This window comes from Hyaena hyaena, unplaced genomic scaffold (genome assembly GCF_003009895.1).
Source record: "Hyaena hyaena isolate Hyena2069 unplaced genomic scaffold, ASM300989v1 scaffold_572, whole genome shotgun sequence".
NCBI classification, from domain to species: domain Eukaryota; kingdom Metazoa; phylum Chordata; class Mammalia; order Carnivora; family Hyaenidae; genus Hyaena; species Hyaena hyaena.
Genome location: NW_024081210.1, coordinates 287,461 through 301,104, shown reverse-complemented (window position 1 = coordinate 301,104; position 13,644 = coordinate 287,461). Strand labels below are relative to the sequence as shown.

The 13,644-nt window shown below is 42.8% G+C and overlaps 1 protein-coding gene across 2 annotated transcripts in view; it reads left to right on the top strand.

The window, feature by feature from the left end:
* Window positions 1-13,644, top strand: part of LOC120248277 (tomoregulin-1) — a 124,112-nt gene that overhangs the window by 11,749 nt on the left and 98,719 nt on the right. Inside the window, exons 2-3 of one of the 2 annotated variants that reach the window (XM_039256564.1) lie at window positions 961-1,411; window positions 9,276-10,591. In XM_039256564.1, the coding sequence (XP_039112495.1) occupies window positions 994-1,411; window positions 9,276-9,685 (828 nt within the window). In that variant the 5' untranslated portion in view covers window positions 961-993 and the 3' untranslated portion in view covers window positions 9,686-10,591. Of the gene's footprint in view, window positions 1-960; window positions 1,412-9,275; window positions 10,592-13,644 lie in introns of those variants that run through there. The other variant, XM_039256565.1, reaches the window with a different exon arrangement.

Sequence of the window (13,644 nt, the reverse complement as noted above, 5' to 3'; positions counted from 1 at the left end):
AAACATTAAAAAAAATTTTTTTAAAGAAGAGTATTGGGGGGCACCTGGGTGGCTCAGTCGGTTAAGCATCTGACTTCGACTTGGGTCGTGATCTCACGGTTTGTGGGTTCGAGCCCCACGTCAGGCTCTGTCCTGACAGCCAGCTCAGAGCCTGGAGCCTGCTTCTGATTCTATGTCTCCCTGTCTCTCTGACCCTCCCCTGCTCACACTGTCTGTCTCTCTCAGAAGTAAATAAAACATTAAAAAAAAAATAAAAGAAAATAAAAAGAAAAAGTAAAAGATTATTGGCCCTTTCACCTCTGAAATTATGTGAATTATTTACATAGGACTGTATACTTAAAAGTGGCCACAGACCTTTGGGATCACAGACTCCAAGCCCTCATTTTAAAGATGAAGAGAAACTGAGATATCTCTTGGGAGCATGGCCCTCTCCAAGGTCACAGATGGAAGTGATGGAAATGTCAGGTCTTTTTCAGGTGGTTTCCTGATGATTCTGAAATCTTGATGTTTCTATTATCCATTCTATTTGGTTACAGAGTGGCTTTTCTTGTTTTCAGTTGTGACAAAACTTTGAGAAAGTTGTTGGTTGAAAAGCTGCCTAACATGAATTTGGGGAATGATCAATTCCCTAATATTGAGCAGAAATGAATTAACAAATTAGGAGTTCCACATAGATGTTCAAGGTTTCTCTCTCTTTTTTTTTTTTCTGCTGTTACATACAAGATATTCACAGACTGGCCAAGAACTACAATAAAGGACCTACTTGAAAATCTCTGAAGTAAAACCCTACTCCTCGTGAACTTCTGAATGTTTTCCTGAGAATATCATAATTCAATATTAATGGTAAAGAAAGTACTGTATTTCAGGCAAGGGAATCAAGTCAGGGATTAAGTTTAAGTGATTTGCTGACATTTTTATTGCTGGGGTTAAGTAATTATTGTTTTGAACTTCCTTTTACAGGATAGCTAGCAGCCAGGAGAAATATAGTGGAAAATGCAAAACAACGAAATTATTAAACCTGCCAAATACTTTTCGGAATTGGAAAAGAGCATCCTGCTTGCTTTGGTAGAAAAGTACAAATATGTGCTGGAATGTAAGAAAAGCGATGCGCGAACTATTGCCCTCAAGCAGCGTACCTGGCAGGCACTCGCCCACGAATACAACTCTCAGCCAAGCGTGTCACTGCGGGATTTCAAGCAGCTGAAGAAGTGCTGGGAGAACATCAAGGCTCGGACCAAAAAGATTATGGCCCATGAGAGGAGAGAGAAGGTGAAACGGAGCGTCAGCCCTCTTCTGAGCAGCCACGTGCTCGGGAAGGAGAAGATCGCCAGCATGCTGCCAGAGCAGCTCTACTTCCTGCAGAGCCCCCCGGGAGAGGAGCCCGAGTACCACCCCGACAGCGCAGCCCAAGGTACGGGTTCTCCCCGGGTCCCTGCTGGGCCCTGTGATTTTAAAATCTTTGATTTTGAGGGAGTTTAGTGAAGAGAAGCTTTCATATCAAACTTGATTTTCCCGAGTGAAAACCTCCAGATTATATAGAACATTTGAGTCCTATAGCACATAAAAACAAAAGGACTTGTTGAGGGGCGCCTGGGTGGCTCAGTCGGTTAAGCGTCTGACTCCAGCTCAGGTCATGATCTCAGGGCTCCTGGGTTTGAGCCCCACATCATTGGGCTCTGTGCTGACAGCTCAGAGCCTAGAACCTGCTTCAGATTCTGTCTCCCTCTCTCTGTCCCTCCCCTACTTGTGCTGTGTCTCTCTGTGTCTCAAAAATGAATAAATGTTAAAAAAAAATTTTTTTTTAAGGACTTGTTGATATCCTTGTTCTCACTCTCTTTGAGATCTCTCATCTTATTCTGGAGAATAAGGAAAAATAAGGGGCCCTAGTAATATAGTTATTAGTGAAGGATCTCTGTTGCTTATCTCAGCCTATGTCCTTCAGAAATTAAAAGGAATTTCTTTAAGAATCTGTATTCATTCAATCTTATTTTTTAGGAATATGATTTTTTTAGGGCCTATTATGTGCATGGCATTAAGTCACTCAGAGGCCACATTAAAATAAGTGAACCATTTCAAACTTAAGAATTAAGTGGAGAAGACTGTATAGCAAATACGTATTTAGCATTCACCAGGGTTAATGTTAAACCAGCCTTCCTACCCATTATGATATTGTGATGCACAGCTTTGGTTTGTGGTACTCCAGCAAACTTGAGAAATTCTGCTAAAAATTCATTTTAGCTTTTTTCCCCCATCTTAGTTTTAATATACTTTCATTGAAAAAAGAAAAATAGGTTCTACATAATTCTTCGGGAAGGAAAAGACTGCCATGGAGTCAAGGATGTAACGACAGTGGGTCATAGCTTGGAAAGGCTGTTGAAGTGTCTCTGGGCACGGAGAGGGGGGATGCATATGTAAATTGCCAACAAGCCTTGCCTCCTAATATTGGAATGGCCAATTGATTGCAGTTTGCAGAAGACCCATCTTGAAGCAGAGGAATATTCCTGGGGAGGCCACAGGGCTGCTCTGAGGACCCAGCAAGCACTTATCTAGGAATGCTGTGATCTTGGCTTGCAGGATGAGAAATTCACTTATTGGTGCCCCCACAGCAGATTGAGCTCTGAGGGAGTGGTTAATTAAAAGTCACAAGAAGCTATCTGAAACCAAGAACGTTATCCATGTAAAGTAAAAAAGATAATAACCAAGTGAATTGAATGCATGTTTTTGATTAGCAGGGTTTTTTCCCCCTGTAGGCAGACCATCCTGGGGAGCTGCATTATGATCAAAAGTTAGTTTGCTGATCATTTACCAAGATTAGGTCCTGGGAACCAGTTAGACGACCATAGTGTCACGGACCTCATGTATTGTGTTCCAGTGTAGAAACTCTGTGTGAGTTTTGATTCTTGAGTTCCCATGCCAGGGTATCTTCCCGCAGACAGCGTTTATATGGACACAGCCGATTCTCTCTCTCACCTCCCCCCAACGTTACTTCTGTGGTGGATGGGCCCCACGGCTAATTGACAGTGTCCTTGCTTTGGAGATGTTTCTAGTGTTAGCCAGTTACTCTGCATCTTGCTGGCCTCAGAGCCATTCATTCTCTGCGGGCGGTGAGGGGAGTGGGTGCTGAGTGCTGAGTGCAGGTGAATCAGCAGGGCTGCTTGTCAGATAGCTTAGTTCCCTGGGAGATGTTGCCGAGGAAGGTGCTGGTGTAGACCACTTTTAGCTAATTTTGCAGATCTTTGATCTGGGTTGCTGTGTATTGATTTCATAGGGTTCTTCTAAGGGGACAGTCTTATTTCTACATTTTCAAATTCTGGACTAGGATCTAGAAAGTTCACTTCAAAAAACCCTTTTTATTTTCAGAGGAAACGATGTAATTCATTTACTCTTATACCTAATTTCTAAATTTCCAGCAAGAAGGGAATGAATGTGGATTCTCAGTGTCCTTCTATAGTGACATTTCTAGAGACTCACTTGTAAAAGGGATTTATTTAAAAATTGAGTGTGTGTACTTCTATGACACGGGAGACTTCTCTCTTTGCTAGTGATTATTAAAGTATAGCCTGTGTCGACTCTTCCTGTTTCTGCGTCACACCGTGGAGAACCATGGTGACTTGTCAGTTGGGGAGTGTGTCCAAAGTAATCTGTTAACACTAGTAGTTAAGGTGCTGGAACTCTCTTTATACATTAAAATAGCCTTGAGGTTACCTCACTCATTTTGTATTTCAAATTACTTTCAAGAAAGAAGAAGGAAGCTGTAGTTGTCAGTCATCCCTTCAGGGTATTGGTGGGGGAATTAGTTGAAAACTTGCTGAAGGGTATGGCTTTCATTATGTTGTGTGTATTTCATTTGACACATGGACTCTGTGTGTGTGTGTTACTTCGGTTAGTATCTCTAACCCTGGGCTGTCCAATACAGCAGCCACAAGCCACAGGAGGCTATTAGCACTTGAAATGTTGGTAGACTGAATTGAGATATGCTCTAAGTATTCACACTGTCTCGAAAAGATTTTAAATAAAAATGCAGTTTTAAAATTTTATTTTTTTTAATTTTTAGAGAGACAGAGCATGAGTTGGGGAGAGGGGCAGAGGGAGAGAGAGAGAGAGAGAGAGGGAGGGGAGGAGAGAATCTTAAGCAGGCTCCGTGCTTGGCACAGAGCCTGACACAGGGCTCGATCCCACAACCTTGGGACCCTGACCTGAGCTGAAATCAAGAGTCGGACACTCAACTGACTGAGCACCCAGGCACCCCTCGAGAAGACTTAATACCAAGAAGAGAATGTAAAATATCTTACTAATAATTTATATTTTGATCACATGTTAAAATGATAATACTTAAAATATATTGATAAAAATATGTCATTAAGTTTAATATTATCTCCTCTTTTTAAGGTAGCTACAAGAAAACTTTAAATTACACATGTAGCTAGTACTATATTTCCATCGGACGGCGCTATTCTAACACCTTACACCGTGCCTGTTCAGAGTTAGGTGATCAGATTTGTGGGAATTCGTTGAACAGGATGGAGCCTGGCAGGTTTCCACTAGAGGCCTCCCTCCAGCCATCTCTCGTGCGAGGAGCTTGCAGCCGCGTCATTCCTGATCGCCATTCCCTGGATATTCTTAGCTTTGTCCACAACTTTCTTGAAATGTGTATCTGTATTTGAACCCACTAGTCTTAAGATTTAACACTAAGGAATGTATTTTCTTATACAAAACAACAATAGCAACAACAGTATTTTTCCCTTCAGTATATTCAGACAGTTTTTACCCTACAGATTTATAATATGTGATCATTTGGCTGTAACATCTGTCTCCCGTTGTCTTGGGAGAACAGGTTTGTAGAGCAAAGTAAGGGAGCCAGCAGAATGTGCTACAGGGGTGATCAGGAGGGTTGGACCGCTAAATGTCAAATACATTTAAAAAAACTAAGCTTTCAAGTAGTACTCAACTGTCTTAAGAGATTTCTACTTAATTTTGTATGCTGTTATTTCTCTGCTGTTAAGCTATATAAACAAATAATGCAAACAAAGCTATAATTAATAATGCAAACATTTATTAATAAATTCCATTATTATCGGGGCGCCTGGGTGGCCCAGTCAGTTAAGCATCAGACTTCGATTCAGGTCATGATCTCACAGTTCGTGAGTTCAAGCCCCGCATTGGGCTCTGTGCTGACAGCTAGCTCAGAACCCTGAACCTGCTTCAGGTTCGGAGTCTCCCTCTTCCTGCCCCTCCCCCACCCTGCTCACATTATCTTTCTCTCTCAGAAATAAACATTAAACATAAATTAATTCCATTATTATCACATTTTAATCCAATCCTCTCCTTTTGAGAGTGGGAACTCCAGGACAGAGAATTAGTTACATTTCTAGTCATGTCACATCAACATCCTTGGTCTGTGAAAAGCCCCTATTTTGTGTTCCTTATCTGTTGATTCCCTTGTCATTTATCACCATTCACATCGTACATTCTTTTCTTATGCCTCCTAATCATAACAGTGTGCTTGTGTGTTCTCTCACAGGTTCTTGAGTGTTTTGTGTGCATTTATTTTATTTTATTATTAAATTCTTTTTAATGTTTGTATTTATTTTTGAGAGTATGTGAGTGGGAGAGGGACAGAGAGAGGGAGACAGAGGATCTGCTGACAGTAGCGAGCCCTTCGTGGGGCTCGAACTCACGAACACGAGATCATAACCTGAGCCCAAGTCGGATACTTAATAGACTGAGCCACCCAAGGAGTCCTGTGTGCATATATTTTAAATTTACACAGATTGAAAATTGTGCTTAAGATAACATTCCTTTTTTTTTTTTTTGCCTTTTTTCATTTAGAATGCTTTTAAGATCTATTCCCATAAATTTGTTTCTCTTAGTTGATGCATGAATTCTATAGTATGCACTCTCCACATCTTATTAATCCATTTTCCTAGTCAGTTCTATTTCCTTTGTTCTACAGTGGAGAAGAGTTGGAGTTTGGCCTGTATACAGTTTCCTTTCCATCCATTTATTGCCATAGTAGGTATTTTCCTGCTGATATTAAACTTGATCAAATTGCCCAGTGGAAGAATACCTCCTTGCATGTCCTCTGCTCCCAGGAAAGCCCTTAGGCCTTCCTGTCCATTTTGCACAAGATTGAGTTGTTTTCTTTGTTGGGTGGCTTTGTTTTGCCTGGGAGACAGATTACGTGGTGTGTGTTTTCAGCAGGTTGCCGTTCCCAAGATAGTCTTTTTCCTAATAATTAGGAGACGATTCTCCCCATCTGAACACTAGCTTCCATTCATTGGAGCTAACATTTGTGTGAAAGTTAATTAACTACTCCATCAGGCTCCTCTAGTTTTAAGCCCCAGCTTCTGCCAGAGTTTTCTTAAGAGGCCTGGATTTTTTTCTTTAATATTTATGTTAGTACACATTTAAACTAAAAAAGAATAGTTTTAAAGTAGAGTCATTTATTTCTTTGCTCCCAGACATGACCATATTTGACCTCATGTTTCCAGCTCTATGGAGACAAATTTGGAGATCAAAATTTGGAATATGCACCCATATTCTTAATAATAGGGATTTTGTAGTGGAAACAACTTGGAGGCAGCATTTTAAGATGCATCAGTGGTCAGTTGAGCAAGGAAGCAAGGAGGGGCTGGGTGTGTTAGTGGCTGAACTTAGATTCTGGAGTCGTGCAGACCTGGATTAGAGTCCTGGTCCTTTCAGATAGCCAAATGACTTCGGATATGGTATTTGGTTTTCTCTAGTAACCCCTCCCTCAGAAGGTTGCTTAAGGATTAAATGAGGTAGGGGTGCCTGGGTGGCTCAGTCGGTTAAGTGTCTGACTTTGGCTCAGGTCATGATCTTACAGTTCGTGGGTTTGAGCCCTTTGTCGGGCTCTGTGCTGACAGCCAGCTCAGAGCCTGGAGCCTATTTCCGATTCTGTGTCTTCCTCTCTCTCTGACCCTCCCCTGCTCATGCTGCCTCTCTCTCTCTCTCAGAAATAAATAAAAAACATTAAAAAAAAAAAAAAAGGACTAAATGAGGTAGTGCTGCAAAGCACTAGCCTAGAAACTGGTTAGCTACTCAGAAAATGGTAGCTGCCCTCACCATCGTCATCATCAGGCCCCTAACGCCTGGAATAGTTTATACAAAAATGAACATTTAGAAATGTGGAGACATGAGCAGCATTGTAAGGGCATGAACTTTAGAGACTTAGAGGAGCATACAGAACTATCCTCTGGAATATGATCAAAGAAAAAAAGAGGCCAAAAGTGCCAAAATATGTCTATGTGTCCAGTCCTCAAAGAAGACACTTGCAGATCGAAAGCTCGATGGGAAGCAGATGAGGTAATCCTCTTTGCTGTGGTTCACACTTGAGGGCTCTTATTCCCAGGGTGAAGCCTTTCCTATTTTCTTGTCCTGTACCTTGCCTCTCCACTCAGAACCCTTTCCTGTCTACACAGTTGTGCTGTGTCGGGCGGGATGTGACCCACTGCAACCAGTTCATTCCCACACGTTTCTGACCTGGCCAGCAGCGTCCAGGCCCTGGAATGGGTTCTCCACAAGGAAGAATAACAGACACTTCCTGTCTTCAGAGTATTCAGAAACCAGATGGAGAGGTAGTTAAGCCACCAGCTTTAACAAGCGCTCTGCCAGAGGTGGGCTCAGGAGGCAGCAGGAGCATGAAGGAAGGACATCTAATTAAGGCCGTAGCTCTCAGAGTTGGGAAAGATTCCTAGGAAGATATTTTCATTATCTCTGGATGACACAAGTACTTTTAACCTTCTCTTTCAAAAGTGAGACTTCTACCTTTTCTTTAATCTGAATTAGGGATCAGTTATGGTTGTTACCTAACCCCTTAGAGTGAAATAATCTAAACAGTAGCCATTTTCCTTTTATTAACAGAGTATTACGAGTTAGGTCTCCCCCAGTAGCCATTAACATTCCCGGCATCCCACCTTCTGGAATAATGGAGTGGACGTAATAATGTAATCAACTCTGTTAATAAATTGATATTATTTTTCTCTAAGGAGACAATTCTCATTATTGGAAACATAAAGCTTTCCAAGAAAGCCTTGGAGTCACAGCTGGAAGACTCCATGGGTTAGTGGGGTTAGTGTCTTCCATATTGAAACTCCTTAATTGATAAGATGTCTTTGTCCTATAAAAATATGAGTACGAATGTAGCATCAGCAAAAATGGCATCCTTTTGTATCCATAAGCTCGTCTCCCCTGTGTTCAAAGCTTCAGTCAATAAATATTTACAAGGCATCCTCTATGTACCAAGCAAAATAATTGGTGCCCAAGGATAAAAGAAATGAATAAGGCATGGTCCCAAAGTAATACTAGAAGTGCTATTATAGAAGAGTACTCATAGAGTAAGGAGCGATCTGGGGTTTCATGGATCCTGAACAAAGTAGGGTTTGGGGGGAGGTTGAAAAGGAGAGTCGGGAGTAAGAGCATATGTTTGAGTGAGTGTGGGGTCCGGGATGGGGAAGGAAGAGGGATGAATAGTTAGCCCAACTTTAGGCTGAAGGAACAGAGATAGAATTATGAAAAAGAACATAGCCTTTAAAGAATGTGAAGTTTTTGGTATGATTGAAGGGTGTCCAGGGTATTTTGGAGAGTAAGGAGAGAGAAAGGAAGGTCAGAACCAGATCATGAGGGTTACTTAGGCTGCAGTGAAAACGGAGCCAAAAAATGGGAGCCTCAGGGGAATATTAAGAAGTGAGATGTGGGTGCAGCAAGATCTGAGTCCTGAAAGGAAGCTTGAGGAGCAGTCAGAGAGGAGGTGTAGAAAACTGGGGAGAGCTCGATGGTGTGGAAGCTAATAGAGAAAGGACATTTCAGGAAGGATTGTCAAACACTAGGGAAAGTGTTCACGGCTGGATGAGAAACTGAGATGGGGGTCAGACTGACCGAGAACTTAATCTGAAAACCCACTCTTGCCCTCGTACCATGGTGTTCTGCTTATTCAGAGTTGTGCACACTTCAGTTTAGAACTTAGGTCAACATATCGAGGTCTCCAGTTGATAAGCACAGTCTTGGACCACTGTAGTTCTCAGTTCTAGAAATGACATGACGAACCCCTTTATCATTGCTTCTGAAGGGAACATTGGTTTTGACTTGTGGGTTTTGAAAAATCAGGTGTGGCAAGAGTACCATAGACAAAACAGACCAAAGCAGACACTGTTTCTGCTACATCCTGTGATGGGGGACCTGTCTTTTGGAATAGGATCGATACACTCTCTGCCTGTAAAATCTTTGAACGTATGTTTTCTGCTACTGTTTTTCAGAATCATTTGCTGTTTCAAATAGAGAACTGTGCGATGATGAGAAAGAGTTCATACATTTTCCAGTGTGTGAGGGGACCTCTCAACCTGAACCCTCGTGTTCAGCTGTCAGAATATCAGCCAATAAACACTACAGGAGCAAAACCTCTCAGGAAGGTGCTTTAAAAAAGATGCATGAGGAAGAACACCATCAACAAATGTCCATCTTACAGCTGCAGCTGATACAGATGAATGAGGTGCATGTGGCCAAAATCCAGCAGATAGAGCGGGAGTGTGAGATGGCAGAGGAGGAACACAGGATAAAAATGGAAGTTCTCAATAAAAAGAAGATGTATTGGGAAAGGAAGCTACAAACTTTCACCAAGGAGTGGCCTGTCTCCTCATTTAACCGGCCCTTTCCCAATTCACCCTGACTGTGGGGGCGGCTTCCTTGTAATCGATCTGTGTCGGCAAAGAAAGCCTGGAACATGAACTTGCGGTCAGTAACTTGTAACAGAGCTACAACTAGGAAACTTACAGCGGTAGTAGTCACGTATTTAAGAATACATTCAGGTAAACTGCTGCACCCCACGTACCCCTTCAGTGGCAAAGAAGCTGATCCAGTCTCCCGAAAGTTATCACTGAGTGCTATAATTCTGAATGTAATGTCTCTTAATTAGAATTCATACAAGAACCATGTGCGAGTGTTGTTGTTGTATTTTTTTAATCAGATGCAAGTGTGACTATAAAGGAGTGTGGCTGATTTTTTTTTTTTTTAATAGACAGCAGAACTTTTCTATCCAAGCGAATGCGTGCCTGTTGAAAGTGGCTGAAAAGTCCTGGGAGGCCACGTGTTTCTCCAGTGCTGAAGCTGTTGTTCAGAACTCCCTGGAGGTCTTTAGGGAACCTCCACGAGAGCCTTTTTTCCTTCCCGACCCCCCCCCCCGCCCCCAGTGTCATTCTTTGAGTGGCTTTTCTGATTTTGAACAGCCCAACATTTGGAAGGATATTTTCTCCTGTGGCTCATGAACTGCCTTTGAAGCCCTTCCCCAAAGAGGGATTCCAAATAATGGCTCCAACAGCGGTAGCTTTGTTGGAACGAAGGATGTAACTGCTTTGAGGGACAAATGATCATTTAGATTTCTATAACCTGTCGTGTTTGTTTTATTAAAAGATAAGACTTGCAATTTTATAGTCACACTGTGTATGTTTTTTAAAGGTGCTGCCAACCCCACTGGGCTCATTTTTGCTTTCCCTCCGTAGTGTCCCCCCAACTTTGTGCTACTGAGATAATGGGTGCCCTGTTTTTAATCACCGGCCACCTAGGGAAAGGCCCTCCCCTCACCATGCTCATGGTGCTGACTACTATTAGTAATGCTGTGGAGTTTCCATCACACAATTAGCGTTGGGCTTTTTAAGAACCCGTTACCAACATATTTGGAAATATGGATTGGCAAGTGGATACTTTGAGTTGTGAGATAGCTTCTCCTGAAGGCTGGTGTTAAAAACAGTTCCGGGATGTTGGGCACAGCAGTAGCTGGAACAAGAAAAGTGACACGTGCCAAGGCAGGTCAGCAATTTCTGAGCACGATATTTCAAGGCCACATGGTGGGGAAAGAAAAGTATGTGTGGCAGAGGCTATGTAGGGGGGTGTAGGGCAAGCGGTCAAGGCCTGAATTCTGATCTTGGCTCTGCCTCAAAGTGCTATGTGACCTGGGGTAACTCCTTTTAATCAGTGCCTGTAGTCTTTCCATATAGCAAGGGCGTTGGTTTAGGTAATGTTCAGAATCTCCTACAACTCCTTGACTGAGGTGTGGTCTGAATAGTTTTGGATGGGTACTGCTAACATTGTAATTGTCCAGAGGGTATGGGTCAATAGGGAAGAATTGATTACTGCCTTGGCTAAGCTTCCCGCCTTCCTAAGTTTGGAATATGGGTCCTGGGGACTCTAAGTTGAGTAAGATAAACATATACTTGTTATTTTATGCATTACATAAAACGTAGATGGATATCAATTTATACTCTGATCATATTTTAAATATCTTAGAGGAGTTGGTTATTTGAAGGAAAGCTATAAAGACTAGATTTGAAAGAAAAGATCCTTTTTTAAGGATTTGTATTCTTAATTTCATTTTTACCAAATGGACCCTTTGCATCTAGATAAAGTCCCAGGCTTAAATGGTTTATGGAAGACAGAAGTTGACTCTCCACGCCCTCCTACCCACTCAGGATTAGGGCAGGGAACAGTGGGCCTTCAACACAGATGTGAACAGAGTAAAGTTTCCCTTTGCTTCACCTACTGATCCATCTGGGAACCTTGTTAATATGCAGCTTCTGGGGCCTGAGATTTTGTATTTCTTACAAGCTCCCAGGTTTTGCCAGTGCTGCTTGTCTGGTCCCCATACCTCCATGTAGCCAGGTTTTTGAGAGGATTTTGTGAAGTTTTTACTTGTCATCCTCCCCAGACCCTCCCAAATTGGGTTAGGTACGCTTTGTGTATAGCAGTGTGCTGGACATTATCCTCTCAGAATTTACCGCTTAAGCACACAAACAGCAATGCAGAACAACACGAAACATGCCCACACATATAACAAAACTATAAAAACAGAGAACAAATTCCTAACCAAATAAAGGATAATTAACCGAAGCCTAAAGCACCATGCTCTACTGTTGATGGTATTTATGCATTTATAACAGTAGTTTTCAGCCTTGGCTATGCATAAAAATAATATTTTATAAATAATTAGCCCCACCTGGTCCCACTCCCAGAGGATTCTGATTCAGTTGACTGGGGTTGGGCCTTGTCCTCTACATTTTTCAGAAGGTTTATTGGAGATTATGATGCATCACTGGGATTGAGAACTAGTGGTGTAGAGCTCACAGTTATGTCTCATTCGATCCTTAATCCTGTGAGGTTGTGCAGAGGTCAGGACGTGATGCGCAGAGAAGAACCATCTGGTACCAGACCAGTGGCTAGTAAACAGCAAAGCAGGAGCTCAGTCCCAGGTCTCTCAACTCCAAAATGGATAGTCCCAGCTGCCTGCTCCCATCCCATCCCTCAAAGTCATATCATGATTTGTTTTATCCTGAGAGTTGGATCACACCTACAGTGTACTTGGTGTCTCCATTCATGGGCAGGTATATGTTCATTTCACTATTGACCAGTTCCTTACCTGAGGTGGAAATATAATAACCATTTCTTGGTAGATGCTGTAGGGAATAGACAAATTTTAAGACAGTTCACCATCCTCCCCCACCCCGCCCAATCATGGACACACCCAACAGGGGAGGTAAGACTGACGGCTGCCATGTATTCCATCAGTGCATGTCTTTAAGTGCATTTGTAGCTCAGAGCAAATGCCACCTCTTCCGGGAAGGAAGACCTCCTGGAAGAGGTGGCATCTGAGCTAAGTCTTTAGAGTTGGCATTTGGACAGGGAGAGATTCAGATAGAAGAGAACCTTTGCTAGATGCAAGGTGTTGAAGATTCAAGATGATGAGACACATAATTAGGAGGCAGGGAGAACCCAGTGAAATTTCCAAATTGGGTGGCATCATGAACACTGTGCTCCAGGAGGAAGATGAGAAGGTGCAACCAAGTTTACAGAAGACTGGAGTCCAGGAGATGAGGTGGGAGGGTCTGGCCCTGGTCAGGACGAGATGATAGGAGGAGTTAGAAGAGGCTGTCGTCAGACTGAGGGAGACCAATGTGAAGGGCACGGCAGAGGTGAATCAGTCAGGCTTGGCAGTTGATTGCTCTTGTTGGAGAGGAGGGGTGAAGTGTTAAAGCTACATGCCTGAAAGAACCATGCTGCCAATTGAAATAAAGGAAGAAAGGATGCATTTCTGGCTCTGACCCAACCCAGGAGGGGAAGAGAGATGAACTAATACTGTTGTCGGCCACGCAGCCTCAAACATGGGAGGGAAGGGAGCACCCCCACCCATCTCTGCCATAGCTGGCCCCTCTTTGCTCAGACTTCTGCCTCTTCCTCCTGTCCCTCGGATGACACTTGAGCCCGGGGTCTTCGTCAGCCCTCTCATTTGGTGCTGCCTCGGCCACCAGCACCTCCAATGCAGCTGGTGGTGCATGTCACCATCACCTATAATGGCTTTGCACTAGAAAGATCAGAAAAGGGTCTTTCTTTAGTGTCCCATGTTGTATAAAGGAGCATTGACCGAGATGGGCTGTTGCTGTCCATGTATGCCTATTACAGCCCCTTTACAAAAGTCAAACATGGAATTCTATCCTATTCATCAAAGTTTTAGGGAATGTTTTAGGACTTTTGTAGAGAGAATCTTGAAATGCATTGACGTTTGTTGTTGGAAGAAAGAGACTAGAGGAAGAGGCAGCATGGTGGGAGAGTGCATTTGAGTTGTCAACAGCCTCTGCAGTG